The sequence below is a fragment of the Citrus clementina genome, unplaced genomic scaffold (genome assembly GCF_000493195.1).
Source record: "Citrus clementina cultivar Clemenules unplaced genomic scaffold, Citrus_clementina_v1.0 scaffold_3, whole genome shotgun sequence".
Classification (NCBI taxonomy): Eukaryota; Viridiplantae; Streptophyta; class Magnoliopsida; order Sapindales; family Rutaceae; genus Citrus; species Citrus x clementina.
In genome coordinates, this window is record NW_006262339.1 from 24150290 (window position 1) to 24161528 (window position 11239).

At 31.3% G+C, this 11239-nt stretch overlaps 1 protein-coding gene across 1 annotated transcript; it reads left to right on the forward strand.

The window, feature by feature from the left end:
* The first annotated feature begins 10083 nt into the window (after positions 1–10083).
* Positions 10084–10877, forward strand: LOC18045808 (putative disease resistance protein At4g11170). The gene has a single exon (XM_006441825.2). It carries the CDS (start codon positions 10259–10261, stop codon positions 10733–10735), a length of 477 nt encoding a protein of 158 aa, XP_006441888.1. The 5' UTR covers positions 10084–10258; the 3' UTR covers positions 10736–10877.
* Positions 10878–11239: the final 362 nt, after the last annotated feature.

An 11239-nucleotide genomic window follows, 5' to 3' on the forward strand; every position in this document is an offset into this window, starting at 1 on the left:
ATGAGTGAGAACCACAAGTCTCAGTTTGAGGTGGAGTCATCAACTATAGTTGCAAAAGGGAGGACCATTGTTGAATCAGAATCTGAAGCTGATAAGAATATGTCTGAATCAGAGGTTGAATCTGAAGATGACCAAGGTGACAGAAGTTATCAACTTGTAAGAGACAGGGAAAGAAGGGTTATAAGACCACCTAAGAGATATGCACATGCAGACCTGATTGCATTTGCATTAACAGCAGCACATGGACTTGACACAGATGAACCAAAAACATACTCAGAAGCTATAAAAGGAAATGAATCAGAAAAGTGGAAGGCTGCTATGGATGAGGAGATGCAGTCACTGTTCAAGAATCACACTTGGACCTTAATTGAAAAACCACCAAACAAGAAGGTAGTTGGCTGTAAGTGGGTTTACAAGGTTAAAGATGGTATACCAGAAGTTGAGCCAAAGAGATACAAAGCCAGGCTTGTAGCCAAAGGCTTCACACAAAAGGAAGGGGTAGATTATACATAAATCTTCTCCCATGTAGTAAGGCATACCTCTTTAAGGATCTTGCTAGCACTTGTAGCAGTAAAAAACATGCATCTTGAGCAGATGGATGTTAAGACTGCTTTTCTTCATGGTGAGTTGAATGAAATGATTGTGATGCAACAACCAGAAGGATATGTAGATCCAAGAAGACCTGATCATGTGTGTCATCTCAGAAAATCTTTATATGGGCTTAAGCAATCCCCAAGACAATGGTACTTGAGGTTTGACAGGTTTATGCTTGAAAACAGTTTTCAGAGATGCCCTTTTGATTGCTGTGTGTATCATAAGGGTGTGGGAGATGACAGTGAGATTTATCTGTTGCTATATGTTGATGACATGCTGATAGTATGTAAACATATGGATCAGATAAATAAACTAAAACAACAGCTGAGGGGTTCATTTGATATGAAGGATCTTGGTGAGGCAAAGAAGATCCTTAGTGTTGAGTTGATTAGAAATAGAAGGAATGGCACCCTGATTCTATCACAGCAGAACTACATCAGAAAAGTGCTTGAGATGTTTGAAATGGGAAAAGCCAAGCCATTTTAGACTCCACTACCAGCTCATTTCAGATTGTCATCACAACAGTGTCCAAAAATTGATGCTGAAAGATCTGAAGCTAGCTCAATTCCATATTCAAGTGCAGTAGGGTGTCTGATGTATGCAATGGTCTTGACCATACCTGATTTGTCCTATGCAGTGAGTGTAGTAAGCAGATATATGGCAAATCCAGGGAAAGAACATTGGAGGGCTGTGATGTGGATTTTGAGGTACCTTAATGGCACCATAAACTATGGTTTGATATATAGAACTGATGGAAGGAAGGAGATTAATGTAGAAGGTTTTGTGGATTCAGACTATGCTGGAGACCTTGATAAGAGGAGGTCATTAACTGGATATTTGTTCAGACTGAGTGGGTGCACTATAAGTTGGAAAGCTTCTTTGCAGAATGTTGTTGCTTTGACAACAACTGAGGCTGAGTATACTGCTGCAGCAGATGCAATCAAAGAAGCTATTTGGCTTAAAGGAATGGTGACTGACCTGGGGTATGAACAGAGGCAAATAATAGTTCACTGTGATAATCAGAGTGCTATCTGTTTAAGCAAAAATCAGATACACCATGAGAAGACCAAACACATTGACATCAAGCTTCATTTTGTCAGGCTTGAAGTGTCTGAAGGAGTGGTAAAACTGGTGAAAATACACACTGATGACAATGTGGCAGATATGTTAACCAAAGCTCTACCTGGTGCCAAGTTTGAGTTCTGTGTGAACTCAGCTGGTGTCTGCAGGATTTAAGCTACAGGGGATATGGTGATGGAGAAGAAAGATGAGTAACATATTTGGTTCAAGGTGGAGAATGTTGAGAAGTGAACTGCAAATCTGGAGTTTGTAGATGAGAACGACATATTAGTTTTTGCGTTTCAGAACTGGATGATATGTCAGTTTCGTGTCACAAATGAGATGTATGACAAGCTTGGAGCATCAGCCAAATGAATAAGTTAAGCACGTGATGTTGCACATGCTTTACTTACTCTAAACGACTGAAGAAGGCTGCGTTTTGGATGAAGCTTCTACACGTGTATTGAAACCAGTTTGAAAGGCTGTTAATGCTGTTAAGATCAGCGGGAAATTTCTGGGTTTTGTTAGCAACAAACCCAGGTCTGGTGAGCTGGTTTCTTGGGGGTTGTTTCTAGGGCAATTCAGGCATGTATATAAGCTGTCCTTGCTTCATTATTGTATTATTTCAAGAGTGTGATATTTTTCGAGACATCTTGTATCTTGTAAACACTGAATCAGTAAAAGCTCTTTCTCTCTTTCACAGTGGATGTAGGTCACTTGGTGGCTGAACCACTTAACCTATTTTGCATGTGATTGTTTCTCTGTTTTTCCTTTCTTTGATAAGTTGTTCTACGTAGTATTGGTTGATCTTATTTGATTCTTTGATTAAGGATAAGTCGAGTGGATCTTGGGGGATTAAGATTGGTTATTTACTGATCTTGGTCCAACAGTTTGATTGTAAAGATATGTCTAATTAAACAGTGTTAAATATAATAAAAATATATTCTTCTATTTAAAGATGCATCAATTCATGGTTTTATACTTCAATTTGAAATGGTGATGGTTTATTTTGGACCAGTGATGGTCTAATTCAAATTTTGATTTAATAACCATAAATGAAAGGGTATCATGAAAAGTGACAATCCAAATAAAAAAGTACATAATTATCTATAAATAGAAGTCAAGACCTTTCTGTGATCCATCTAATTTTCTATCGTACTCTTTTTTTCTCTAGAAAAACTATATTTGTAATGTGTCTCGAAGTACCATCAATTCTTACCTATATTTCAATTAAAATAAGAGTGAAACTATTGGCACCCCTTCATTATTCTTATAAAACCCTATTTCAAATAAAATTACAGTTAAGGGCAGAGAAGAAATAAACACATGTAGGATTTTTTTTCCCAACAAACTACTTACATTAATAATCAATCTTTTTTTTAATTTCCTACCTATTATTTCTTATCTAACTGAGATAAATTGTATAAATTTAGAATAATCTATTTTCTTTTCCTATTTCTTATCGATTAAATATTTTTGTACTCAAGATTACTTTCAAACTACAATCTAAAATATGTGTTATTTAAACTAATGATTAGCATTCAAACTTTATCACCTAAAAAACTTTTTAATTTGTATGTAGAATAACAATAAGATTGCAAAAGAGATGAAAAATAGCACAATACTACTTTGAGTTTTAACAATAAAAAAAGATTAAATGAAAAACCAAAAGAGTGTCTTTGAAAATAAAAGGAAATTTTTTGAAATAAAATAAATATAACTGAAAAAAGGGTTTGATGAGGAGACTAGAGGGGTGCCAATAGTCCAACTTTTAAAATAAAGTTTTATCAATTATTGATCCCTTTTTCTGCAATTATTATTCCCTATAAATATTTCTCCAACATTTTATTTCATATATTTACTCCTACTACACTCTAACAAAGGACACCTTTTGGACTACATCAATTTCTAGATGCATTTTATTAATAAATTAAATAAAGGCACCATCCATTGTTCAATTTCTCTAAATAACCACTTTCTGTCAACTCTCTTAAAATTTATTAAGGAATCTATGTTGAAGACCATTTCATCCTTAGTATTGTGTAAATGTATAAAAATAGATTTTACACTTTGAAATTTAAAATGACCTTCTTTGGGCATAAAATTTTAAAACAAACGCCGCTAACTAAGGGACAAATTTTAGAATACATGATCAGTACCATGTCAGTCATAGAAAAAGTAAATCATATTATAATATATGTGCACTTATTTTGAAAAACTATCAGGTAAATGATGGTTATATTGAATCTAAGTAAGTGCATATCATACATGACACAACTCGTGTTAACATATATGTTTCCATAATGTTGATTTTGATGATAACAAATAAAATTAAGAATGATTAATCTTTTAAGCTCAAATTATTTTTTATACATTTTAAATAAATCATTATTTTCACATTATAAAGGTTTCATATTTAATAGAAAAATGATTTTATGAAATTAGTTGTTTTTCAAGTTTATGATTTAATTGAAAGAGTTTTGAAAACTTTGAAATCAACAAGTATTGCTTGAAATTGAAAAGGACTTATTTGAAAAGTTTCATAGTATTTTGGGCCGTATCATAATTTCAAAAAGTTTTGAGAATAATAAGTATTATTTAGAGATTCTAAAATTGGACCTATTTACAAAATAATATAACATTTTAGGCCATAATACAGTTTTATAAAGATTTGGGGTCAAACTATAATTTTAGAAAATAGTGCACTGTACCGGTTACTGTAGCAAGTGGCTAACTGGATGTGACAAACGGCTAGCCGGATTTTGGGCGGTAAGCTTCTGGAATGAAAGCGGCTATCTAGATTTCGAAAGTGGCTATCCAGATTTCAAAAGCGGCTAAACAGATTTCAAAAGCGGCTAACCGAATATGAAAAGCGGCATGCCGGATATTCTAAAATTTAAATTTTTACTGTAACGGCAACATAAAAGCGGCTAACCGGATTCCATGAACGGTAAGCCGGTTATCACCAAAATGTGCATAACGACTAGTTTTTGAGTTCAAACTATATAAACTCAAATCCAATTCATTTTTGGTAATCTTGGCAAGCATAAACAAGTGCACACAACATATATTGAGCTTCAATTTCGAAAATCATCATTTATTAAAATATCTTTGTTCTTCAATTTGTATATCTACTCTTTGAGAGAGTTTTTGTTGTAATTTTCTATTCCTCATCAAATTTGTGAGTGTTTAAGTGTGTGAGACACTTGAGTGAAGAGATTGAGAGATAATCTCTTTGTTGTAAAGGTTCATTGACATCTTGGAAGTCAATTGTAAGCTTTTGAAGCCTTGGAAGGCTTAGATAGTGAAATCCTCAAGCTTGGGTTGCTTGGAGGCGTGGACGTAGGTGGTGATTGCCGAACCACGTAAAAATCCTTGAGTTTGCTTTCTCTTCCCTTACTCTTTTATTATTGTGCTTTCATTGAAATTATTGTTTTCGAATTTATTAAGGCATTAGATTGGATTGTTGTGTGGTTTGATTAGGATAAGTTTTAAAAACCCAATTCACCCCCCCTCTTGGATTGCATAGCTTGTATTTCAACCCGACCCAACCTCTCTGCCAGATTCGAGGTGAATCTTGTGATCTTATATCTAAAGCTTGTGACATTAATTTAATTCATGAATACATAACACTAGCCTTGGCCTTTGTTATAAACAAGTAATAACATATGTACCTCATTCAAAAATATATTCAAAACTTGCGCAGTTCACATCTTACTATACATACTTACACTTTAGATATATACATATAAACACAAATGTGCTTGAAATATAAGTCATGCAGTAATGCGTGTTGTGGCCCAACCTCAACTGATTAGAAACTGAACTGCACGAAATCCTATGAAAATCTTAAAGAAATGGGATAAATAGGAAAATAATATACTTATGGCTAAATGAATGGATATAATTGTGTGTGTGTGTATATATATATATCTATAAATAAATTAGTGCTCTAGTGCTTGTACATAATTGTATGACATAACTTCGCATTGAACACATTACACAAGCAAATATGAAATCATATATACATATACATATATATATATATATATATATATATATATATATATATATATATATATATGATAAAACTGTACCAAATAATATGTAAGAGAAATAACTCTCAATATTTATTGGAATCATCATTGCACAAGTAAAGTGGGGGAAAAATCTCTCAATACTCAACGGAATTAACTACATCACAAGGGTCGAGTAATCTAAGTCTTACTACACATGCATAGAGCCTATGGGGGAAGGGTACACATATGGTATCTGGCAATCACATCTCATGATTAAATCAATCATATAATATGCGTGCATTAATCATAACATGATACTAAATCATACTATCAAACATAAATACTTTGTAGAATACATATAAATAATAATAGTAATCCACTCACAAAACATGTTTCACTTCGGGGTTCGTTGGAGCTCCTATAGATTCCTTAATTCTTGGATTTCTCCTAAAATATAGGGTTCAAAAATTAATTGTTAGAACTGATATAAAAACTTATACATATGACATAAACTAAATCATAATTGTTCAAATTTCTTAAATACGTTACCTACTGACTTACTGGATATAGGTAAAACTATCCAATTCTCTTTCCTATAATATTTCCTCTCAATTGCTCTTTTCAAAATCATTTCTCACTCTCGGTTTTTCTTTTCTTTATTTTTTCTTCTTCATCTTTTGTTCTTCGGTTCTTTTCCTCTTCTTTCTTCATCTTTTCTTCTTTTGTTCTTTTCTTCTTCTCTTTTCCTTTTATTTTCTTCCCTTCTCACCTTTTCCTTTCTTTTTCTTTTCTCTTTGAATTGCTTTGTTTTAGTTTGATTCATGAAAATGGTGACAGCTTCTTCAATTCTTTATATATATACATTGCCTCCAATCATGCATGACAAGCACATAGGTGAAGCATGCATGTGCTTTGCTTTAAGCTGACAGCTTGCTAATTAGCCACATGTGCGTCACAATACATACATTAATTGATTGTATTATTTTTAATATATTATATCATTTCTTTTAATGAAGGATGTAGCCAACAATTTTATCCAGCTAAACATGTTCTTTGACATATAATACAGTTTATGGTCCAACAACTCATAAGTAGTTGAAATTAAATTATTTTTTAATATCAATTTTACTTTTCTCTCAATTTTAAAATACTTTAAAAGATTTTCAAACATAAGATACATTGGTATACAATTGAAGCCTAATCCAACATAGAAAGATTAAATAAAATTAATTTTCATCACTACGCAAGAGACTTGAAAGGACATTAAGGTAGTGTTTATTTTTAATTTAAAGTATGAAGAGGTTAGAATTTGATTAAAATTTGAATGGTTTTGAATATAAATGTTTCAATAACATGTTTATTTTTTTAATATATAAAAATTAAGTGGCATCTTGTTTGTTTTATAAAGAAAACACATTAAATGTAGTTATTTAACATTTATGTCCTTATACGTCAAAACGAATAAAATGGATTAGGTTTCGTAGTTTATGAAATAACTATATTGAATTGAAATATTTTTAGGATATAGTATTTATTTTTCGGGTAAAAGCTCATTTAGTCCCTGTATTTTAAGATTAGTGTTCATTTAGTCCCTGTATTTTTAAAAATGTCTCGAAACATCCCTGCCGTCAAAGTATTGATACCCATACCGTTACGTTTTATTTATTTTGGCTTACTTTTACAATATTACCCTTTTATAATAATTTTTTTGTTTGGACATTAATAAAAAGAAAATAATTAAATTGCCAATTTAACCCTAAAAATAAAAAAAATTATATTAATTTTTAATTGTCAAAATTGTATGCAAACTACCAAGTGTGCAAATGGTGCTTGCAAAAAAAATAATATAATTTTTTTATTTTCTAGGGTTAAATTGGTAATTTAATTATTTTCTTTTTATTAATGTCCAAAAAAATTATTATAAAAAGGTAATATTGTAAAAGTAAGTCAAAATAAATAAAAAGTAACGGTAGGGGTATCATACTTTAACGACAGAGATGTTTTGAAATATTTTTAAAAATACAGGGATTAAATGGACACTAATCTTAAAGTACATGGATTAAATGAGTTTTTACCCATAAATAGTTAATCAAACATGGAAAAGTAATCGAAATTGAAAAATCTATACAGATAGGGAAATTCTCCTTTTGGCATCAATGGGTCTACATAATTTATTTTGCATCAATTATGCACCATCACATTCTTCAACTGCTTTCAATTATTTATGCTCCAATAACTGCGAATTGTTCTTTTCAGTGCAATCAACTTGCAACTCCCCTAATCGCCAAAAAACTTACAACTTCCCTTTCATAAATAGTAGTGCCCATTTCCCCAGTAGTCTCGCATTAACATTTAAACATGATTATCAAACACTTGGTTTAGTGGTGACCCTTTATTTTTAAGGTCAGAAGTTACCTAATCTTTTCATATAGATATGGGAGTAGATTTTTTTGTTTTTCTCCCAATTTCACAGTAATTAGCTAGTAAACCCCTCTAACCTTAGAGAAGAGTTGAGAAGTTATGGATCGAATTTCTAATTGATTACATTAAAAATGGTTCCGTTAATTTCCATCAAACTTATTTTATAATATCAATACACTAAGGGCGTGTTTGGCGCCCGGCATAACACTGTATTAGAACGCCATATTGTATTAAGATACTACAATAAAATGTTTGGCTGCTATGCGGTATTGCATAAAAAAAAATTAATGCGGCAAAACCCGTATAATAGAATCTAGTGTGAGTGTCGAGTTGATTTGATTTAATTTTTATTTTACAGATTATATATTTAAAAATACTGAAAAAATAAATGTTATGCTACTAAAAATTTAAGGTCATAAGCTCAAATCTTTATGAAGAATGATGATATATTTTTTAACATTTATATTACAACAATAATGTTAAATTTTCAAAATTTAAGACTTTTATATTCAATATTTTTCTAAGTCTTAAATACTAATAAATATTATTTTCTAAATATGTAATTTAAATTAATCAGCAAAGGAATTAATATAATACAATGCAATACCAAACATAGTGTAACTAAAAATTAATACAGTATAGTGTAGCACCAAATATTGTACAATATTATTATAATATAGTGTTAATACAATACAACATAATACAATACACCTGCATTAAAATAATGCAATACAACGTAATACAATACAATGTGTCAAACGCACCCTAATTGTATTGCAGTATCTAAAAAAAAAAGATAATTAGACTGTTTTAACTATGATTATCTAACATTAGATTGAATTAAAAGAGTCAAAATTTATGTTAAAATTTTAAAATAAAAAATTAAAGTTAAAATATTCCGATCCATTAAAAAAAATGTATTTAACCATGACCATTGACTAGTCAACACTCACCAGCTTAAAGTAGTGCACATATTCGGACACTCACAAATTCTTTAATGGCAAAGTGCCACTTACTAATTCCTATGTTCAAGTACAGTAGACAAATAAGTTAAGCATTCATTTCTCTACAATAAAAGTACAAGTCTTCACTCTTCACTCCATAATTAGATGAGTGGGTCTGCCTACAATGGAACCCATGCATCTAAATCTTCAATTAGATTTGGTAGGCAGCCATAAATCAATTGACATGTGTTTTGATCTAACCAGTTATCCCGTTGAAGCCACAATTCTCCCGCCAAGTTAATGATTCTAATTGCACTAAAAAAAAAAAAAATTCACAAATTTGTAAAAGATTCCATTTTTTCCAGGTACCCTTACTTTTGCTGGAATACAAAGGGTAAAAGCTTATTTAATCCCTGTATTTTCATTTCGGCAAAGGTCGTAAAAATTTATTTTTTAATTCAAATGTAAATATTTAAAAATCAAACATATGTTACCAGTGGCGAAGCTAGCATCATTTTTTTTGGTGGGCTAGATTTAAAAAAAATCAAATTTACTTCTAAACAAATTTATTTTATACAAACGAAATTAAGCATACTATATAAGCAAAAATCTAACCATAAAATTATAAAAATATAATGTAAATAAAAAATATTATTAAATATTAAATTTATTTTTTTAAATTTTTTTATACATATTAATAAAGTAAATTTATAAATTCTAATTAATTTTTTTTCAAAAAGTTAACCCGGGCTACTGCCCGGGTTAGCCCACCTTGAGTTTCGCCTCTGTATGTTACAAAAAAAAACTAATTTTTTAAAAAAAAGTTAAACTTCATATGTTTAAAATAAACGCTAAGGAACATGAATAAGAGCTATTAAAACAAAAAAAGAATAATTTCGAAACTAAATACAATTAATTGAGAGATGAGGACCGATAAGATAAATTCATAGATAAAAATTAAAATATCAGCCCCACTTATTGCTGGTAGTTATGAGCATTAAAGAGCAGAAGCTGTGTCTTGATAAGTATGGTGTTCGTGCGGAATTTTCAGCTAGAAGTGGACGGTGGCTGGACAATGAGATGAAATTGAAAGATTATCACGGAACTTGAAGGAAGGTTCATGGCATCGATTTATTCTAAAGAGTCACTATATTTGGTTCAATAATTGTTTTCATTCGAATCAAAATCTCTCTCTAATCAATTCAACTGTTTCTGTTGATTATGGCTTCTTCTTCTCGAAACGACAAGAAGTATGATGTTTTTGTTAGTTTCAGAGGAGAGGACACCCGAGACAACTTTACTAGCCATCTCTATTCTTCTCTGAGTCGACAAAATATCCAAACTTTCATTGATGACCAACTTAACAGAGGAGATGAAATTTCGGAGTCACTTGTGAATGCAATTGAAGCATCAGCCGTTTCAGTTATCGTCTTCTCAGAAGGGTATGCATCTTCCAGATGGTGTCTCGATGAACTTGTAAAGATCCTCGAGTGCAAGAAAGAGTATGCACAGATTGTGATTCCGGTTTTCTATCGGGTTGATCCATCAGACGCGAGAAACCAAACAGGGCCTTTTGGGATTTCATTTTCGAAGCTTGAAGAAAGATTTAAGGAGAATACTGAGAAGCTGAGGACTTGGAGGAAAGCTTTGAAGGAAGCAGCCAGTTTGTCTGGCTTTCATTCTCTTAACATCAGGTGAAATTGAAAAGTTACCTTTAATTTCTCATACTAATATTTAACAATAATAAAATTCACGCAGCACTCTTCGTTAAATTTCCGGCTGCTAAACTACAATTTAAAAAATTTTTAAGCATCAAGTTCTAGACTTCCTGACTTCCCCACTTTTGTGCTCTCATAATCATAAAATAATTGTGACAGAATTATTAATAAAAGCTCGAGAATTTTACAATATATATGTAACAAAATTAGGGGTGGTTTGTCGTTTTTTAAGCAATTTCAACCTCTCACTCAGATACCACCATTAGAAAAAAAAAAAAAAAACTCACGCATATTCCTGTAATTTTAGAGTTATTAATTTACTGGGAGATTGTAGACCAGTGGTGGTATATATTAATTTCAATAGAAAAATTGGCAATCTCCCTTATTTCATATTTAATGCAAACTCCTCCCTATTAAATTTATGTATTTGCCAGGCGTGAGTCGGAACTTATAAATGAAGTTGTTAATCACATTTTGAAGAGAT

Coding starts and splice junctions, on each gene's coding strand:
- LOC18045808 (XM_006441825.2), top strand. CDS start 10,259: ATGGCTTCTTCTTCTCGAAACGACAAGAAGTATGATGTTTTTGTTAGT.